This window comes from Ambystoma mexicanum, chromosome 3q, assembly GCF_040938575.1.
Source record: "Ambystoma mexicanum isolate Mex_15411 chromosome 3q, UKY_AmexF1_1, whole genome shotgun sequence".
Lineage (NCBI taxonomy): Eukaryota > Metazoa > Chordata > Amphibia > Caudata > Ambystomatidae > Ambystoma > Ambystoma mexicanum.
In genome coordinates this window covers 719,122,729-719,144,855 of record NC_090926.1, presented here as the reverse complement: position 1 = coordinate 719,144,855, position 22,127 = coordinate 719,122,729, and the positions used below count along the sequence as shown (strand labels likewise).

The 22,127-nt window shown below is 47.1% G+C and overlaps 1 protein-coding gene across 11 annotated transcripts in view; it reads right to left on the bottom strand.

The window, feature by feature from the left end:
* TNRC6C (trinucleotide repeat containing adaptor 6C) overlaps positions 1 to 22,127 on the bottom strand; it is a 1,467,646-nt gene that overhangs the window by 510,513 nt on the left and 935,006 nt on the right. For all 11 annotated transcript variants that reach the window (XM_069654647.1, XM_069654638.1, XM_069654641.1 and 8 more), the window contains one exon: positions 4,989 to 5,072. In XM_069654647.1, coding sequence (XP_069510748.1) covers positions 4,989 to 5,072 — 84 coding nt within the window. The remainder of the gene's footprint in view (positions 1 to 4,988; positions 5,073 to 22,127) is intronic.

Below are 22,127 nucleotides of genomic sequence, written 5' to 3'. Positions count from 1 at the left end.
AGAATATTGTATGAATACCAGTGGTAAGGATAACAGCAGAGTTTTGCTGACATACATAATAAGGCAGTTGGTACACGCTATAGTAGGCTGGATCAGATCGGCTAAAGTTAATACCTAGTTGGCGTAGGCTAGGTCCGGCTAAATTTAGAGTAGGTGTGGTAGGCTGTGATAGTCTATGTTCAATCTAGGCACAGTTGGCCAGCATGGGCACAGCGGTTAGCAATGGGCTAGATTCAGCATAAGCAGAGTAGGCTACATTCAGTATGGGCTCAATGTGATGGATAGATGCAATACAGTCAGAGGGAACATGAGTGTGGAGGTGGAGCAGTTCCCGGGAGGAGAAAATTCAACAGCACTGGCTTTCGAGATACGGAGCACAAATACAAATCTCGCGCTAAGCAATATGTGAGCAGACAAGGTGAGTTACTAACAAGCAAGCGGCGATGCCGTAGTTTGATGTTAGGTTGCTGCGGTTAGATATAGATACACAGTTGCAAAAATAGTAGGCTAGTTTGTCTAGAGAGCTACTATGAACATTTCACAATTAGAGATAGGCTATTACTGATAAGGAGGTAGTAAACATAATTTTAAATACAAATCACAAAGATAGGCTTATTCGATTGCGCAGCTCGTGGTAATCAGTGCACAGTTGAGTTGGGCTACTTGAGATAGGGAGTTAGTCACGTTCAGATCATACACAATTGCATAGATGGGCTGATTCGCATGAGGAGCTACTGCATATTCATATGTGGCTATATACAGAGTTAGTGGCACACATATGAGGTTTGTCTTATACAATGTAGCAGTGGCTCAATTGGGGCGAGTCTGTAGGAGGCTTGTTTTGTGATCGCTACAATCTGATTGTTGCTGATGCGGGCACTTGCGGCAAGAATTAGCAGGGAGTCTTTGCAGGCGTACCTACGGTACGTGATTGTGAGCGTTCTCTAGTTTGCGTGTTCATGAGCGGACAGATGCAGACAGGACGTGCCCCTTATGGTGGTCGGCCCTTGGGGTTGCGCCAGCTCTCGCCTTCCGGTGGCACGTGGTGCAGGAAATAGGCTATCGTGGCTGGGAGGGTTGCTTAGCACGCAGGACTCACAATACAGGCCGCCATTTTAGGTTGGGCCCTTCCTTTCAGTTAATGACGAACCAGCTGCTCTGCAGCTGAGCTGCAGGGATATGATGTCTTTTGCCAACTGCACCACCCTCCCAGTTGAAGGGTTGAAGAACAGTAGGAGATTGGACCGGGGAACCGGCAGTGAAGGCTAGCCAATTGGGGGTTGAGGGGTGGAAAAGGAGACTCAGGATGAACGAAGGTATGGGTTGTTCAGGTGAGGTCAGAGGAGGCGGAAGCAGACCAACAGACCAGGCAAGAGGCAGGCCGGTGTGCATAGGAGAATGGAGGCAGATTAATTCAGGCAGTGTGCAAGGTTCAAGAAGTACTGGTTGGTGAGAGGAAGTGGTACATGGAGCATATGTGTATGGGTGGAGTGGCAGGGGAGAGTGAAAGGTGGGAGTGATTGATAAAGAGGGTGCGAGTGGAGTAGCAGTAGTGTGGGGACAGTAGTAGAGGCAGGGAAAGTAATAGAATTGCAGAAGTGGGGAGAGTAGGAGTGGTGTGAAGAAGAGGGAGCGAGGCGTGTAAGATCAGAGGGTGGAGAGTTATGGGGTAGAGACAGGAACATTGGTGGGACAGAGGAGGCAATAATGGGGAGGAGAGATGGTGGCTGGAGTAGGAGGGAGAGGAGTAGGAAAGGGAGAGTGACAGACCTAGGAGGAAAAAATAATCTGAAGCGGAAAGATAAGAGTGGGACTTGAGTGCCTAGAAGGCACAAACCTTGAGTTAGATCACATTGTGGAGTCTTCCAGTAGGGACCAGAAGATTGTTCCCTGGGGGAGTTTAGACACGTAAGCATTAGCCTTTAGGCCATCATGTTGAGCTAGACAGTGTTGGGTTTACCAATCTCTAGTGACCAGCCTGGGATTCTAGTAAACCTGAGTTATGGAGGGACAGCATATTGGTAGGTTAGATAGAGAGGGACGGCCCTGAGACCGCCCTTTTCTAAAAATCCAAATACAAACCCTTGATATGATAGGTTATTTATAATGCGCTTAATACCCAGGAGGGATCCAAGCGCGGTCTTAGGGATCAAACCTGTGTTGCTCTGTGTTGTCTTGCTTCCAAGGTGAGCACGTTGCCGCTGAGCTATCCTCCCTTCCCTTAAAGTATCTCTGGGAATTGGTGTGTTCTTGTGGCCATTTGTGAGACAGAGGGAAGAAACAATAGAACATTCTAAACAATGGAAATCAGCAAAAGGTTTAGGGGTGACAAAGTTATAGAGCATTAACCCCAAAAATGAAATTCCGCTGTACCACACACACAGCACATGGGTAGACCTTGAAGGAACATATGTGTCTGAAGATCTAGAACCAACCATCTCTGAACAGGTATCAGAAAGACCATAAGCTGGGGCGATGAGGGTGTGAGGCCATTTTCTGCCCTCAGGCGACAGACCCTCTGGCAACCAGTACCGAGCGGTGTACGGAAATCTACTTATCTACTTTCAGTTGAGAATGATATCCATAATAATATCCACAACAGTATCCCTTCCTTTAACCTGCATATGCTGGTGGTGACTCCTCAGGATTCGGGACTGTAGGGTGATTCCCACCAAGAAGGTACACGACTAAAACAAATATTGCTTGCTCAAGCCTATGACGTAGACTATGGCAAGTCAGCAGCCCAGAAAGCGTGTGTTCACCGTATACATGCTTTGAAGCCACTGATATGCAACTCGGGCGATGGGAAGATGTATTGTTAAAGAAATAGAATATGAAACTTTTATTTTTTTTAAACAATAGTCAGTTTTACTTTCCTAAAGTAAAAAGTACACGTGTTGAGGCACAGAGTCACACAAAAATAAACACAGGAGCTGGCAGATGGGGTGCAGAGGCCAATTATACAGAGGTGTGTGGTACCCAGGCAACAACTTGGAGGGTTTTCACACTGGTAGGATCAAAGTTCCAACTTGTTTGGCGGCACTGTAGCGCTGTGGAGAGGTTTCCGGCTCTGGACTGCCGTAGAAGCTGGCTGCCAAACAAGTTGGTAAATAGGGAGTGCTTATATGGAAAGAGTAAACTTACTTCCACACATGTTGAATGGAGCTTAAAAAACGCCCTGAAAGTAGTAAAGCATGACACGTGTTCATCCTCAGAGATGGACAAATTAACTGGTTGTCACTGTGGTGCATGAAGGAATGCTGAAGAAGCATTACTGTCTTTTAAGTGGCAGACTTATTTCCTTCTCGACAGAATGGCAAACTATCACTTTTTTCCTTAATAGCACTGAGACAGAATTTAAACATCAACCAAGTCTTTATCCAGAAGTATACAAATAAAAACAGCGCTGCTGTTGCTAAAAGTGCTCAGAGATCCAACATATGGGTGGAGATGATCGAACGTAAATGAAGATCCCACAATGGATAATCCAATTTCTAGCATGAACCTACTTTTCTAGAACAATCTAATGTCTGTTTTGATGAGGGTGGAGTGTATCAGAAGGCACTGGGAATGCAAAGGCCTCCGTTGGTGAGATACTGATGATAAAGTTCATGGAGTGGATGTGCGCACAGGAATCTGGGTGATCCCTGGCTTTCGCATGAACATCCACACCTTACGGATAATCCAAAAGGATCAGCACCATACATGTATCGCTAATGGCAGCCGCCATGTAAAAATATGACAACCGCCATTACCATCTACAGCTCATGCTTGTACTTTAGACATGCAAAAGGGTGGGCAGAAACCTAAAGGGATCCATGCCTCCAAGCAATTATCTGCATGGAACTGATAAATGTAAGGCATAGATTTCAGGTACTGTTACCCACTCCAGTCACGCAATCTGCATCGAAATGACACGAGGTGCTAAAGCAAGCAGAGCTCTTGTGCTGTATCATTGAACACCTTTGTGCCATTTAAGTAGTGCATCAAAATGAGCCCGCACATAGGAATTCCTTTGTGATGCCGTCTAATGACTACATTTCTAAGCAGTGGAACAATAAGACCACACTTAATATCTGTGTGGCCGAGGCAGATTATTTTCTTACATTGGGTTTGTTTTTCCACAGACGCATTAAATACTATGTAACAGATTGAGCCATGCACATAGCAATCAGTACAAAACAAAAAAGGTGTGTCAACATACTTCCTAGTTGTCCATTGTAAAGAAAGGACTGTAACGATAGGAATAGCCCTCAAAGAGCTTGACTACCTTTTTTGGTTTAAAATCTGGGATCAGAGACCTATTGCAGCCACGCCACTGCAGAGGGATAGAAGAAAGACTATCCCTGTCAAGAGAGAGTGTCATGTCCTTCCTGGTGCCATAAAGTTGGTACCTGGGACAATTTACGCTTGCACTATGCCCCCTTCCTTCCACCCTGCCCCCCCGCCACCCCCAAGAGAAAAATATATGTTATCATGGTAACCTGCACTGGAAAAGAGAAAGCATAATGAATATTATGAACTTTATCCTTATTTCCACTCTTCCTACATGCTGTGCTCGGACATTGGACTAAAGGCTGCCAAGTTGGCATAAAGCACTATAAAAGATCCTTACTTCACACAATGACCTAACAGTACACATTGGCTGCATCCCAATAACTCTTCCATCGTGGGAAAACATTAACACTGGAGTGCTTTGGCAAAGATGTTTTTTTAAAAAAAATGTCTAAACTAATACGGCCATTTACAAACAAAGAGCTTATTACAACAGCAGTTGCATGTATCCATTATGGGTTTATCGAGTTTTGTTTTTAGTCCAATTCCTTAGATGAATACACAATGGAGCTTTTAAACAGAACGTGCGATGGTGCTATAAAAATAACAGTGCATCTACTCAATCTCCATCATCCTCGTTTTCAGAAGCTGGTAATCATGTTTGAATGACTGAAATTGAAGTTACGCTGAGCTGGCAACAGCATGTGACCTACTTGCTGCTCCTGTTGTCTCATGGGTCCGGAAACATTACGCTGAGCCTGTAACATCTGCTGCTGTATTTGTAAACGTTGGTACGCCTGCAGGTGCAAAAACACAGGTTAAATGTCAGAGCAACGCAAGCACCACAGACACGCATATGTTCCAGCAAGGATTTCGAATTGGTATCAGCAAGACTGAAATGTACAATTGACTTTGCCCCGATGTATTAACAACAAAACAAATGACAGAAGCTACTTGCAGCTATCCCATTTCATGCATGTCTACAGCTACCATCACAGAATCCTTTTTTTCCTCAGGCTATGCAGAGAATATTCACTGCGGCCCAAAATGAAATGCATAACTGCAATTATCCGATAATTAATCTGTATAAGGTAGGGGTAACTAGCAATTACTCCCCTTCCCCCCATTAAATTACACCAGGTACTCTCTAAAAATGTGGTTATTTACAGAACTCTGCACATCATAATTCATCATTTAACACCCGACTTTGGGATTAAGCATCCATAAAACCATTACAGAACATTTTAAAAGTAAAGCGATCTAAAATGATGCACACCACAGCCCTTTAACATACATTTTCAAGTTGTCATCTAAATAAAAAATGCAATAAATAAAAAAAAAACACTAATTAAAGTCAGCGCCATCAATCTAAAAGATAGCTGGCTAATGAATAAATGCAGACCTACATGCTAAAATATATCTGGCAAAAGAAAAGGTTACATGTTGACATTCTGCACTTCTACATGAAAATAATGCTCATCTTATGGACAAGCCCCAAAAATAAAGAGCAGAGGTCGTAGCTAGTCAATTTTACAAGCTACAAGCTGAAAACATATTTTTTCTCTCCTTCACAAAATGGGCAGCATGAAGAAGAACATGGGTTCCAAACACAAGTAAAAGCCCTAACGGGGAGAGTCCTGTAATAATCTAACAGAGGACGGTTGTGTTCGTATCGATACGGTCACAAGTCAGCAGAGTATGTGGGGCCCATCCGAACCCTCCCCCTTGCAATAATGGAGAACTCAGCCATAGGGCAAATAAACTATCTTTATTCTGTAAAAGACAGGGATCATACAGGAAACATCATCTCCGGCAATCACAGCTCCTGAGCCTGTGTAACTTGGGTTTTGTTTTTTAGTGACGTCACAACCACCAACCCATCCCAAAAACCTAAGGGGCCGTATCCATTGGGTGGCTCGGTGATACCAACTATGGAAATCCCCTATATGAATTATTCCATTAGTCTTCCCATATTAGGTGGGTTCTGTAAGGAAGGCACAGTATCAAACAGTGAAGAGAGACACAAGTGATCACAGTTTAAGGGTGTTTATTGAACTTCAATGGGTTGGTCAAAAGCCTATCTAACCCTAAATCTAAGGATGGGAGCAAGTTACAACCATCAAATAATAATAAAGCCATCCTAGTGGAGTCTGTCAAAATAAAAGGGCATATACTAATAAACCTATTGCCAATCCTTACTTCTAAAATACAAATGGTGTGGGAAAACGATGTATGCAAAAGAAAAGTGGTCACGAAAAATAAAAGTCAGGATGGCTGAGCAATTGGCTTCCCTTCCCCATGTTTTCAGCAATGGGACAATTCAGAGAGTCTTTGCAAAGTGATTTGCTTTGTACTGTTGACGTGTTCCACACAGTTCCAAATTCTTGACGAGATTCACCAGTTCTCACAATCTTCTCAGGCTGTTAACAAAAGAAATGTCTCTCTCATTTCGGCTTCCTTCGCCTCAAAGTATCCACAGTTTATGTACCCTTCTTCACACCCGACCCCTCAGGTTTTCCTTGCCCAAGTCTGGGCCCCGCAGGGATTGCAAAGTGCCTCAACTTTTCTCAAAATCAAACAGTTTTCATATAACTTCTTCAAACAATTCTCCTGCAGGCTTCCCTCTGTCAGGCTCGAGCGTAAACACAGTGCACATAGTTGTTTCGAATGGGCATAATTTCTTTTTCCGGCAGACCACTGTTACGTTATTTTACAGTTGCTCTCTCTTAAATGGCTTCCCTTTGCAGTTTTCGTTATCTTTGCTTTTCTCGTGACACTTGCACTATATCTTCTTTCTCTATTTTCAGATTCACTAATTCGGGATTGAGCCCCCAGTTAGGCTTCCCTTGTTCAGATTGGAGCCGAATAATTTCACTTCAATTTCCTAAAAAACGGAGTCCCATAATGTCTTTCATGGGCCTTTTTTGTTTCTTGCTTTCTTTCTCAAATTCAACGTTCAGGTTCCAGCTCCAGCCACAGACAGGCTTTACCAGGATTTCGTCTCTCTTTCTGTGAGACTCTCCCGGTTGGCTCGGCGCTGGCGAGGAACTAATCTGGAGCTCTCGGAGTCGACGTCAGGTCTTCCCACCTGCCCCTCCGGCACCTGGGCTTTCCTTCTTGAACCCAGGGGAAACGAGCCCACCAGGGGTCATAGCTAACAGGCTGCAGTCTGTCTTCTCTGGTCCTCGGGAGACACAGCTCCTCGGTTGCTGTGCAGCCTCTCACAGGCAAGGCGCCAATGCTTCGTCCCTCTGGACTCTTGACAGTTCCTTGTGCTCCCTTCTGCCTCTGGGCTCTCCCGCTCCTCTCTGCAGTTCCAGCTTGCACATAAGTATGGTTTCTGGCTACACCTTTTATAGAGGGTGGTTAGGTCAATTAGAGTCAGGTGTGCATGGTTGTAATTAAAGTCCCAACTTTGCCTGACCTTAGTGAATGGGACAACATGGTGGATTCCCAAAGGGAGTAATGGGCCCTGTTATTTCTACGGGAAATATTCCTTTCTCTGTTCTTCCTTGTCCTAGTGTTTCTCAGGATTGGGGAGGGGGAGACTGGGTGTGAACTCTAATACTCCCTGATGGTAGAAAGGGGGGGGGGAGGGCGCTGGGGTGATGGGAATTACAGAAGGGACAAATATCGCGTCTCCCTTTTGAACATTCTCCCCTGAATTCTTGACTCAGTTGGTTTGTGCCTTTTTATTCTATCTCCAGAATTGGGACTTGAGAGCGATGGTATTTCTTTGGTCCTTGATGCAGTAGAAACCTGGGGAATAAGGTGGGGAAAATCCTTGGGTTCTTCACAGTTTGCCTGAGACTTCCCCAAAAAGATCTATTACTTTGTTTCAGGGTCGCACAATGACCATTGGCCCCTGCAACATTATACACCACCCTCGGGTTGGAGTGTCTGTATTGGCTGGAGCGGGTCTCCCCAGGCCTGGGACCATGTTCTGCTCACAGCACTCGGTGAACCTTTTCAGGGTACTAGGAAAGACTATCCTCATTGTTGCCACTGATATAGCCACCTAGCCTGGGAGAGTGCCTGCAGGTTGCAATGTTCTGTGGACAACGCATGTATCCGTCTTGTCTGCTATGCTGGAAACAGCTCCTCTTCCCACCATGAGTATATAAGGCCATTTTTCGGCTTCGCTGGGTAACGTGGGCGAGGACCACGAAACTGAGCTTTTCGGTCTGCAATTATTGAGGATTTTATTCTGTATTTCGCAGGTGGCTCCCTGCCTTGGAAATCAGGAATTTTCCACCCGCCTTCGTCTTTAGTTGCGAACACTGGCTCTGTGCTTCACGCTGCAGAGTCGGCATCTCTTCTTCCATGTTTTGAGGCCTATGGCTTTGTGCAAATTCACTACAGTCCTTCTATGGTTTCCTTATATGTGCTAATACTTTCTTTATCTATTAGCAATGATCAGGGCCCTACAGGTTCTTTATATGTCCCCATAGTTCCTTATAGTTGGTTGTGTTCAAGCGGTTTCAAGCTAGTGCAATGTGCGCTTTGTTCTCTTGCATTTTTGCATTTGGCTAGAGAAAAGGAAAAGCTTTTGACAGTATGCATATGTGTCTGTCCACTATCTACAGAAGGGTGCAAGCATGTACTTCCTGTGTGTGTGTCTGCATAACTTCATGCAGGCGTGAGAGTTTACTTCGTGACTAACGTGGCTATGTCGTATTGTCACTAGTGACGTCAGAACGGCTGGTTGTCAACCTGATCCAGTGATGAGGCATCTGTGTCCGCGAAGAAATCAGCTGGATAGGGATTGAATGGTTGTCTAAGAGAATATCTGTTCCCATACATGGGATAGACTGGTTCACCCGGTGGTTGGCCAAACAGTGAGTGACATCTCTATTTTCTTAACCTTTGGGTTGGCATGCACATAGGGGACATGAGAGCCATTCCTGGTACTCTCTCTTCAGTCCCAAGCCAAAACTTAACAGATGTCTTGCAAAGGGTTCCACAATATTCCATAATATTGAAATACCTTTACACAGCTCTAAACTGATTACTTCAACATACTGGCCTGCAACACACACCGCCCATCTAGATTTGTCTAAGTTGGAAGCAAAGCAGAACTTATTGAAAGAATGCCTCTTTCACTCTCAAACTAATTTCCTGTGGATTTTCCCTCACACAGACAAGAAATCAATTGCCACTAGAGACAAACTGAAAACCCAAACGCCATGCACTTCCAGGGTACTAAAGGGTACCCCACAAGCTAAATCAAATAAATAAATCAGACTCTATCTAGGTTCATAAAATATCCCCATGTGACCTAATAAACCATAATCAGATGTGTGGTACTTTTTTGGCAAGGACACTTAAAAAGCGATTTTTGATGTTTTAAGAATCAAGTTTTGCGTATCCCCCCAATTAAGCCATGTACAGTGGCTTGTCTCAAATGCGATAAATATCCATGGTGGGAATTGTTGCACGCCCACCATTAAACCTTCAGAAATGTTTTATAGCCCAAACAGGTCTACTCAGGATTAAGTCCCTATCAAACTTAAGCATTCCATGTGGCCCTACTATTAATACTATGTCCAAGTGATCATAGAATTAAAATGTTTCTCCTTGTTTCTGTGTCTACCTTTAAATTCAATGTAGGTTTCTTGCAATGGCTACATATCATAACTTTAGTCTTTTTATGATTGATGCTCAACACTTTGCTAATACAGATCTTATTTAATTTATCAAATTATTAATTTAGGCCCATTGGTGTCCAAGACAAAAGAACAGTCATCAGCAAATGAAAGGATTCCAATGCTGGAGCCATTTAACTTTGGGGGATTATCATTCTAAGACAGTACCATAGGCAAGAATATTAATAAGGAGGGAGAGCCACAGGAGTGTTACTACATACCCCGCTAATACTCTCTTTTGAATTTTAAACAATTGAGCAACAATCACCCAGAACCCCACTTTACTGCTGACTAGTTAAAGCTATAAAGGGCCATAATTAGTGCCATCTGATTCTTAGGGAACTTAAGGCCATGCAGGGCTTTCCACAGTATGGATTGTTGTACCCATTTTTTAAAATGATTATGGTATTATCGAGTGAGGACCCAGCTTTGTGAAGCAACAGTGCGCTTTACAGAGGTATACGACAATACAGATACATAACCAAGTGCTTTTTTAGAGGTAACAGAATAGATATACAGCAGGGGGCACAGTGTAGGGGTACAGCTGTTCTGGGTGGCGGGGAGGAGAGGTAGGCTGCATTTAGCAAGTCAGTTGGCACGATGGGCGACGTGGTGGTCTAGGTGTTGTGGGGGAGAGATTCCTGGAAGAGGTGGGTCTTGAGTTCTCTCCTGAATTGTAGAAGAAGCGTGGGGGCGAGTCTGATGCTGACTGGTAGGAGGTTCCATAGTCTTGTGGGCGTAGGCAAATAAGGCTTGTTTTCTGGTCCTTTCTTTTTGCAGCGGCAGATTTCAAGTCTGCATGTGTCCTGGTTTCTGGTGGTGCGCTGTCCACTGGAGAGGCTAAGCTGCTCCGTGAGGTAGCTGGGCGACTACTTATAGATGATGCAGCAAGACATGAAGGTGATTTGTGCATGCAGTGGGAGCCAGTGAAGGTCAAAGAGGGCTGGGGTGATGTGGTAGTATCTGCGTAGACCCTTGTTGAGGATTGCAGCCGTGTGTAAGACACTTTTCAGGGGCACAAGGAAGGACGACGGGAGGTCTTTGAGGAGTGCATTACCCCCATCCAGGTGAGATAGTCCCAGTGCTTGAACGGTACTTTCCGCAGGAGGGAGAGCAGATACCAAGCTGTCTGAGTTTTCTTAGCTAAGTGTGTCTTGAAGGAGAAGTGTTTGTCGATGTGGAACCCGAGGGACTTGGCGCAGGAGTTGAGCTTGGGTGTGAAGCCCTCAGAGTTCATGGTTGATAGCCAGGTCTGTATGTCTGGGTGTTCGGTGTTGTTGGTGAGGAGTAGGACTTCGGTCTTGGAGGGGTTGAGCTTCAAGTATGCACTTGTTAGGGAGAATTTTCATTTTAGTGTTTAATTTCTCCCACCTTAGAGACCCCACAGCTCTTTTGCTGAACTTTGGGACTTTGTACTTTTAATTCTATGTGTTTTCTGTGTTTCGTTTGGTTCTGGAGTCTGACAAACTCCATAGGCATTATCCTTTAACATTTTGACACATAGCACCTTCAGTGCAGTGACACAGGGAGTCTTTCAGATTTCCCAAAGGTTTAAATACCTTCTCTTGGATAAACTATTGTTTCCAAGGGCAGTAAAGTGAAATTGACTTTACTTACATTTGTAACTGTCTAGACCCAGCACACACTATCTTACAGTAGGGTGCTGGAGGGGCTACTTAGTATCCCCTTTGTCTAGTTTCTCATTTAACATTTTTATGTTACCCTTTCTACAATTAATGGCTGGTAGCAGTGGTTTACTTTTAACTAGCATTGGGAGTTTTCACCGCAGGCTGCGTTCGCAGCTGCAGTAAAGCACCCATGGGTGCCCATTTTGTCAAAATGGCCCTGGCCTTTTTTCGCCATTCCTTGTTGGAAAGGTCATTCTTGAGATGTACTCTGCACGCAAAACCAGGTTTGGTCCCTTTGTTTGTTTTGTCTTTTGCAGGATTCACTAGTGAAACCAGCCTCTGGCACCAGTATGTCTGGCAGGGGCAGGAAGTGAGGGAGGTGCCCGAAACTCCCTGTGCTTAATCCCTTTGGTTACAGGAATGCACCCAAAGGTGATTATCCGGCTGGATGTCCGGCAAGGACAGCCACCCAGCTGAGTGACTGATAGGCTGCAATGAATGGGAGAAACCTGTATAAAAGGCAAGGCTTTTTGGCGTGGAAGGCAGAGTCGACCACTGGACGAAGGAATCCGAAGAAGAACTTGGAAGAGAAGCCTGCTGCAACTCCTGGACCGTTGGTTTGCCCAGTGAAGCCCTGCTGCTGTGTTGAAGCTCCAAATTCGCCTCTACTAGAGAAGCCCTGCAAGGATGACTTCTCCCCTTGAGTTGGTGGGACCAATCAACTCCAAAGTGAAGTCGTTTGGACATCCTCGAAGCTGGCTGTACTTCCACTGCTGCTGCTGCTGGAACCGAAGTGCCAGGGAGAGGAACACCAAATCGAGTGAAACGCTTTTAAGTCGGACCCCAGCGCAAGGAAGATCCTCTGGACTTCCCTGATGCAGGACGGACCAAGCCTGAGCCACCTCAACCGAGTGCTGTACCCCAGAAGCGAGGAAAGTCTGAAGTGGTATCCGAGAACCGCAGTGTTGCTATTTGCGGTGAGATGCGAGGAGCTGAAACGCTGAAGTGCCACTGAGTAGAAGTTTGCCCTTTGCTGTTTCAGACCGTCCTGTTGTGTTGCAGGAGTCCCCAGAAGTCCACCCTCTTGTCCCCACAACTGAGGCACAGGAACAAAAGGATCTGCAGAGCCACACAGGAACAGAAGACAGCTGGAACCATTTCTTCTAACCAAAGGTACTGTACAGTCTAAGTGAAATTACCTTTTGTCTTGTAGCCTTACTTGTTCTCAGTTGAGACTTGTCTAAGTTGCTTCTGTAGAGTTGCTCGCATCTTCTAGTTCTCACAAGCCTCCCAGTTTATGACCCTACTTGATTCTACTTTTTCTACAAAGACTTCCAAATCATATTGCAAGACTTACTTGCTTGCAAGAAGTGCTTCACCTCACCTTGACTTCTGCCCAATTGACTTTGGCTGGCCTGGCTCCCTGAATGACTCTTCTCCCCTCTGTGTGTTTTTTTACCTTCCTTCCAAGAAAGGGATAACTTACTTTGCATTGTGGGGGTTCAAAAGTACTTACCTGCTTCCGAATATTTGTATAATCTCTTGCCTTATTCTGAAATCTCTTTACTTTAACACCAATCTCAGTACCTCTCTAAATGTACCAGTGTTAATGTCCACAGTGTCCTAGCTATTTAAGTCACCTGAGGGTGTAGGAAGTGTCTGTGTGCCATCCCAAAAGAACAAGTTACTTTCTTACCTGGTAACGTTCTTTCGATGGGATGTTCCTCCGACGTATTCCACATCTTTGACATTGATTACCACAGCTGTGCTGCTACGGAAAACTTTCGGCGTAGGGGTCCTGCGTCGATGACGTCGATACGCTCCTTCGAGGACCTCCTCCGACGGTCGACATCACCGGATGTTATATGTAGGACGCACGACGCCCGTAGCCTCAGTTGTAGTTTTTTACCCCAGAACGTGTGGCACCAATCTTCTGCCAATATTACTAAAGAAAGCCTTGCGGAAACAGAAGTGGCAATCGCATAAGAAATTCTGTAGCGGGGCAGGTAGGGAGGGTACGATGTGGAATACGTTGGAGGAACATTCCATCGAAAGAACGTTACCAGGTAAGAAAGCAACTTGTTCTTCGAGGGGATTGTGTCCTCCGACGTATTAAACATCTTTGACAGACTCCCAAAGCAGTACCAACGTAAGGAGGTGGAAAAAGAATTTAGAATTTTTTAGAATGCCCAATCAAATTGCAGAATAGATTACTGCCTTGCCAAAGGCCAAATCTTGCCCATGGATAAGAGTGCGGGGAATTATGTTTCACAAAAGTATGAACAGAGGCCCATGTGGCTGCTTCGCAAATATTGCGAATCCGAACACCCCTCTGTAGTGCCGTGGAGGCAGCCATACCCCTAGTAGAATGAGCCTGTAAGCCTACTGGAGGGTCCTTTCCCGCCAAACGTTAACACTTGGAGATCGTCAAAATTATCCATCTAGTCAAGGTCTGCTTGGAAACAGCCTGACCTAAACGCCTTCCAGCGTAACCAATAGAGAGCTGATTGTCCACTCCTACCCGGGACATCCGTGAGAGATAGACACTCAAAGCTCTCCTCGGGTCCAACCTATGGAGCCTCTCCTCTTCCTTACCAGGATGTGGAGGCGGATAGAATGCCCGAAGAATCACCTTCTGGCTCAGATGGAATTCCGACACAACCTTCGGAAGAAAGGAAGGCCGTACCCTAAGGACAACCCTGTCCTTATGGAACACAGTGAAGGGTGGTTTGGCGGAAAGTGCCTGCAACTCACTCACTCTGAGTAACTGCAACTAAAAATACAGTTTTAAAGGACAATAGTCTCAATGGGCAAGAATGCAAGGGCTCAAACGGAGCTCCCATTAGGAACTTTAAAACCAAATTCAAATCCCATCCCGGCACCTGGAAAGGCGACGGTGGAAACAAATGAGTTAGCCCTTTTAGGAACTGAGAAATCAAAGGGATTTTAAAATAAAAACATTCGTCAGACGAGCGCTGAAATATGGACAGCGCCGCCAGCTATCCCTTAATTGTACCCACATGCAGGCCCTTGTGGGCTAAAGAAAGCAAAAAAGACAAAACCAAAGGAATGGAACATTGGAAAGGATCCACATTCTGTACCCTGCACCAGTCGCAGAACTTCTTCCAACTGCAAAGGTACAGGGATTTTGTTGCAGGCCTTCTGTTCGAAAGCAACACCTCCATCACGTCTTCAGGGAGGTCCCAATCCTTACATCTCAGCCTTTCAGATACCAAGCATGAAGGCTGATCGGCTTGGCCTCTGGATGGAGAACTCGACCCCCCCTCCCGTGAGAGCAGATCGTCTCGGTAGGGAAAACAACGTGGAGGGCAGATGGACATGTCTAGAAGGTCCGGGTACCACGCTCTCCTGGCCAATGCCGGAGCAATGAGGATCATCCGGGAACCAAACCTCTGCAACACCTGCGGAATGACGGGGACTGGAGAGAACACGTACAGCAGTGGGAAGGACCACTCCACTGCGAACGCGTCCCCTAAGGCTCCTCTTGGAGGAAATTCCCATGAGCAGAATCTCTCACACTTCCGGTTGACACTGGTGGCGAAGAGATCCACTTGTGGGGTTCCGCAAAGGGCGAGGATATCCAAAAGAACTTCCTAAACCAGCCCCCGCTCATCAGAGACCGTGTTCTGCCTGCTCAGATCGTCCACCGCCGCGTTTGCGTCTCAAGCCAGATGAACTGCCGAGATCGAAATTTCCTGCTGGATGGCCCAGAACCAGAGCTACATCGCCTATCTGCACAGTGGGAGTGATTCTGCCCCCCCTTTTTGTTGAGGTAGTGCATGGCCACTGTATTGTCCGTCATAATCAGGACATTCTTCCCCGCACAGACGGCAGAAAAGCCTTCAGGGCTTGCCCGACAGCCCGCAGCTCAAACAGATTGATGTGGAGTCTGGACTCAGACAGAGACCAACGACCGCTGACTGTCAGCTCGTTGGCATGAGCTCCCCAACCCATGAGGGATGCGTCCGTCATGATCATCACCTCCGGCCACGGTTGCCAAAACGGAGCCCCTTTGAACAGATTTCCTTTGACGGCCCACCACAGAAGGTCCTGGGCGACCGAGGGCAGAACCTGAACGGGGTCAGACATCCTGCCGGAGAACTGTGACCACTGCATCTTCAGTGCCCACTGCAGAGATCTCATCCACAGTCGGGCCTCTGGCACCAGTAAAATGCAGGATGCCATGAGGCCGAGCAATCTCAAGAACTCTAACGCCGGGAGACTCTGGGCACATTGAAACTTGTCCACCATCTGCAGAACGTGGCGAGCCCTGGTGTCCAGTCATTTGGTCGACTGAAAACTGGTCGAATGACATTTGGTCGACGCAATTTGGTCGAAAACCAAATGGTCGAATTTTTTTTTTATTTATATATTTATTTTTCGGGTTTCCGTTTTTTAAAAAAAAGGGGTTTTTAGAAAAAAAAAGGGGGTTGGGGGGACCCCCCCAAAAAAATAAAAAAAAGGGGTGCAAATAAAAAAAAAAATTCGACCATTTGGTTTTCGACCAAATTGGTTCGACCATTTGTCTGGTCGACCAATTTTTTTCGACCAAATGTCTGGTAACCGGACCCTCACCTAGGGAGGCAAACACTGCCCCAAGGATGTGTCTAGCACTGCCCCGATGTACTGGAGCCGCTGGGTAGGTGTCACATGAGACTTCTTTAAGTTGAGGGAGAAGTCCAGCTTGTGAAGGGAGTGGCAGGTGACGGACAGATGATCCAGGACTTGCACGGGAGAGCGCGCCCTGATCAACCAATCGTCCCGGTAGGAGTAAACATGAATCCCCCCCTTTCCTGAGATGCACTGCCACCACCACCATCAGCTTGGTGAAGACCCTCGGGGCAGAGGTCAATCCGAACGGAAGGACCCGAAACTGAAAATGCGAGTCACCAGCCACGAACCTCAGGTACTTCCTGTGCTTGGGATGAATTGGCACATGAAAGTACGCATCCTTGAGGTCGAGGGACACCAACCAATCCTGAAGTTGAAGGGCCTGGAGGACTTGAGAAAGAGTAACCATCTTGAACTTGTCTTTCCTGAGGAGCTTGTTCAAACCACGCAAGTCCATGATGGGTCTCAATCCTCCGTCTTTTTTCGGGATCAAAGAATATGGGCAATGCCATCTCTTGTTCCTCTCCGCTATAGGTACCAGTTCTATGGCACCTTTCTCTAGCAGGGATAGGATTTCCTGCGCAAGGAGCGGATCCGGACGCTTCAAAGAGAGCTTCCACGGTGGATTGTCGTGAGGCCTCTGCCGGAAAGGAAGACAGTAGCCGTTGGCTATGATCTCCAGAACCCACACATCTGAAGTAATGGCACGCCATTCTACAAGATGCTGCGCCAGCCTTCCCCCAACCGGCGAACCATGGGACATGGCCTCATGACTGAGTGGAAGCGGCAGTGCCTGAGGGCAAGGAGGCAACTGCCTGAGCGGCTTTGGCACCTCAAGTACCTTGCTTTCCACCTCTGGTACTCCTACGGTGGCCCCTTTGACTGGCAGCTCCCCTCGATCTACCAAAGGAAGAGTAGTATCGAAAGGAACCTCCCCTACATTGCTGTCCCCTAGGCCGAAAGGTGGAGGTTGAAGCACTGCAGCGCCCAAGGACTTTGCTGCAGCTTTGGAGGCCTGCAACCTCTCAAGGCTCTCGTCAGCCTTGCTGCCAAAAAGATGGACACCATCAAAGGGCATGTTGAGAAGCTGGGACTGTACATCAGTAGCAAACCTCCACTTCCACAACCACGCAAATCTGCGCATCACGGTGCTCGCCGCCATGGACCGGCTGACACAGACCCGACTCAACGGTTTCACACATGGCATCCCTGCCATCCTGAACGAGGGCAAGAAAACCATCCCGTTCCTCCCCTTCAGGAGTATGTTCAGCCGCCAACGACACACAATTCCACAGAGTGTGCGTGAATCTTGCAAGGGCACAAACGGAGTTGGCTGCCATTAAAGCCATACCCCCAGTAGAAATGACCACCTTCACCCAAGCGTTTGTCATCCCCATCAGGAGGGATTGTAGGGTACGCAGCCTGCTTTGCTGGGGCCGTAGCCGCCTGCACCACCAAATTCTCTGGAGTAGGGTGTGTAGACAAGTAGCAGGGGTCACCACTGGCTGGGCAGTATTTTTTCGGCAATGACTTATTGACTGCCGGGAGACTCTCTGGAGCAGACCAAGCCACCCTTCTTTGTAAGGCCATTTGAAATGGCAACACCTGGTCAGTGGGTGGACCTTGCTCCAAGTTATCGGTCAGGTCATCCTGCAGAAAATCCACAGGTGGAGCAGACCACCTCAGATACTCCGTCACCCTCGACATGAGGCGCCTGTACGAGGAGTCAGCATGTGTACCAGGCTCAGGCCTGCCAAACTCCACCTCCGGGGAGGTATCAAGACCATGTGCGTCATGTAAAGATTGACGAAGGTCTTCCAACTGGCTATGACCACCAGACAACAAGTCATCAGGAACCTCAGGAGGCACAACCCCCTCTTCATCAGACCCTTCCTCTACCTCTGAAATGTACTCCAAGGGTTGGAACAAGTCCACCCTGGGAGGAGGAACAGAGTACGGGTCAAATATATGCCGAACAGACTTGCTGAGCGCCTTTCTCTGAGCTTCCACAGCTCTCCAGGGCACCTCCGGCAAGTTTTCCTCAAAAGGCGTTGAGGGCGCAGATGGGAGTGGCGTCGACGTCGACCGAGGCGCAGACGACTTAGACATTGGCTTCGAGGCCGGAGCCCAGAGCGTGTCCTTCGACTGCCTCAGCGCTGATGACTTCCTCGGAGCCAGAGCCTCACGCTAGTCCCTCGACGGACATGGCGCAGACAGCATCGATGCCTTCTTCGAAGGCCTCACAGGCTCCAACAGTCTCGACGGCGTCGAGGACCGAGACCTGGAACGGGCACAGTGGCAATCATCCTTCGATCGGGACCTCGACGGTTCCCGATGACCACGCCGACCGCCCGAGCCCGAAGGCGTGCAAGCAGTGGCTCTAGAGTGTTCCCTGCCGGCTACACTCGAAAGCACGGACGGAACGGTGCCCTGCGATTCGAAAATCGCCATCATCTGCCGGCGGAATTCATCACATTCAGCTGGCGACGGGTGTTTTGTGGGACAAGACACCCGCCGTCTGGCAGAGTCCTCTGACGAGGAAGGGGAAGGCGACCGGTGACGGTGCTTCCGTGAATACCTCGAAGAGGCAGAGGAATGGCGGGACCCACTCCTAGAACGAGACCCCCTGGACTTACGCCGACGTGGAGAGTCGCCCCTCGAATCGTCGGTCGAAAGTCCAGCGGATTTCGACTTACAGGGTTTGGAAACCCTACCTACCGACAGCTTCTTCCGCTCCCGCCATGCCTTTGACGTCAAAGACTGGGATTCGTCACAGTCATCAGTGGCGCGGCTCCCGTCGAGGCACCAGAGGCAGACGTTGTGCGGGTCCGTAAATGACATCTTGGAACCGCAGTCTCAACACTTCTTGAAGCCCGACTTCGGGGTAGCAGAAGACGAAGACATCTTTCTCGTAACAACAATAGAAGAACCGATTCAACAAGAGAGGACCGAGGCGCGCCGAGATTTCCAAGCGAACACGTTTGTAGAAAAAACGGAACTGAGGCTACAGGCGTTGTGCGTCCTACATATAACATCCGGTGACGTCCACCGTCGGAGGAGGTCCTCAAAGGAGCGTATCGACGTCATCGACGCAGGACGCCTCCGCCGAAAAAGTTTTCTGAAGCAGAACAGCTGTGGTAATCAATGTCAAAGATGTTGAATACGTCGGAGGACACAATCCCCTCAAATGGGTATTTGCTGATTTAGAGAAACTAAGAGTGTGTATTTTGGAGTGTATTTTGTGTTACTATTATATTGTCCCTTCTGAAGAAGGCTCATTCAAACTGACTGTTAAATAAATTAATATGTGTTTAATCAAGAAACCTTGTGTGTAAGAGTTTATTTGGATACTTGTCACTGCGAATCTCTGTGTAGCCACCCTACTGCTCACACCGACCCCTCTTGAGATAAGCCTGGCTGCTCAGCCACACTACCAATGTGTGTAGTACACACTTATACCAAAGGTTGGGTTCCTATTACCAGGCGGTCAAGGTTGTTGTAGTGCACTTCAGGGTTACTGCTCCAAATATTCCCCAACAGCACTGGACATCCAAAACTGGATCAGCGAGAGGCACATTTTGAGCTTATGGATGTCCTTCATGGAGTGGAGCTTGAGGTATAGCTGTGTGCTGTCAGCGTACTGGTGGATGTGGAGTACAGATTGAAGATCAGTGGGGAGAGGATGGAACACTGCGGGACTTCACAGATGAGGGGTGATCTAGGAGTCCATTTGAACAAACGGTTGGCGCGATAGGACTTGAATCAGCATAGGACAAGGTTGCTGGTCCCCATGCGTCGATGTAGGGTATCTTTAAGCGCCTGGTGGTCTACTGTGTAGAAAGCGGCCGAGAGTTCGAGTAGAACCAGGAGTGTCCGTTGTCAAGGATGTGGAGGGTGTTCTTAACCACCAGTATTGGCTGTCGTCTCAGTGCTGCATCTGGGTCTAAACCCCGATTGGTAGGTTTGGAGGAGATTGTTGATGTGTTGCTGCCTCTTTATCAATGATCTTAACTAGGGACGATGGGTGGTGGGGCAACATTTACCTAGGTTGTCGGGATCCAGAGGGGGTTTCTTTAGTAGAGGGAGGATTTGTCCTGTTTTTAGGGTTGATGGGAAGGTGTCTTGAGTTAGGGAGCGGTTGATGATCTCCGGGTAGGGAAGGAGCGTTTCTGAAGGGAGGGTCTTGAGGGTGAAGGCTGGGAGGATGCTGTCTGTCTACGATGTGGCTTTGAGGGTGGCCAGGGTTTCTACCAGGTTCTCGGTCTAGAGTGTTGTCCAGGGTGTGGAGAATTCGCAAGGAGGGACCCAAGGTGGGTCTGTGGATCCCGAGCTGGTGTCTGTGTGCTGGTGAATCTTGCGGATTTTGTCGATGAAGGGGTGGATGGTGGTGGATTTTTTGATAGAGTGTTGTATGGATGGGGTCGGTAGACGCAGTACTTGTCCACTTTGAAGACCCCCCCCCATCATACTCTCTTTTGAATTGTAAACAATTGAGAAATCAATCCCCCCAGACCCCACCTTACTGCTGACTAGTTCAATCTATAAAGAGCCATAATTAGTGTCATCTGATTCTTGGGGAACTTCAGGCCATGCAGGGCTTTCCACAGTATGGATTTCTGCCCCAAATCGAATTTGATCTCTAAATCAATAAATAAAAGGTACTGGTTCACGCTTGGACAGCAATTATTTCTACAAAATTCCCAAGGATCTAAATACCCGTTCCAGAGTCCTAATTCCCTTGTAAAAGTCGGCCTCTAGGTCTAAGAGAACCTGATTCTCATTACACCACTCTTCTCAATGGGATAACCAAGCCTTCCAATAGTTCACTCAAAAAATCTAAATGGGGTGGTAATTAGCTGGCATATCCTTCAAGCTTGCCTTCAGGACAGTGTCATATATAAACGTAATATTCGATTAAAAATATGAAAGATCCAAAATGGTAAGCTCATGGTTAAAAAGCTCTAGCAGTAATCTTTCTGCAACAGGGCCCTTTGCCCTCACTTTGGCAGCGTAAAGCTTCCTCTACTTCCGGTTCAGAAATCACCAATGGTACCAGAGAAACAGAAAAAACTATTGGCAGAGCCAGGAACTGCATAGCTACACTTTTCACAATGAAACAGGGCATAAGAATATCTAAACCACTGGAACTCAAACATGAATGGCCGAGTGGATCGGCCCAGTCCTGCTCTTGACTTAATTCCAAAAGTACTTCTGGTCACCCATCTCGGTAACATCTTTTAGGGTCTCACATTTGGCATCTCTCCCCTTACTTCTTTTTCCCAGTAGTTACATTTTTATATTCATGCCTTTAGACTAAAATCCTCCAAATTCCTACCCTTATGGCATTTTGATCACTACGTCAGCTTTGTCAAATCAAGATCTAGATGTAGTTGCCTGAAATCATATTTGTATTTTGTATTTATTTAAGAAGAGGGTGTCATTTTGAGCAGGAATACTTACTAAGTAGGCAATTGAAGAGGCAATCCTAGGGTAAGATGGCTTCACATAAGAACATTGTTCAAATGAATGCCTTATACCGGGTGGTGAAGAGGTAAGAATAGGAACAAAGTAGGGGCAGTAATTGGAGGATATTCCAAAATTTTAAACATTGAGAGCATAAGGTCAGAATTTACAAATGATATAGTAGTTTTCACGGCAGCAGGTGGGAAAGGTTGGTTGGGCGGTTAGTTTGGATAGACGTGTGGGGGTGTTTTGAGGGTTCCTTCCATTTCAAGCAGGTGGGGTTTGAATCCAATTTTGAAGAGTTCAACTGAAGAGATACCTTTGATGGCCAGGTTGGACGGAGCAGGGGGCATTCTTCTCTAGTGTGACAAGCAGGGAAAAGGAGTGAGAGCGGGAAGAAGCACAGTGGGAGGGTGTGGCACACGGTTGCAAAGAGATGAGGAGCAGAGAGTTTCAGAGAGAGAGTACAGTGAGATGCATTCAG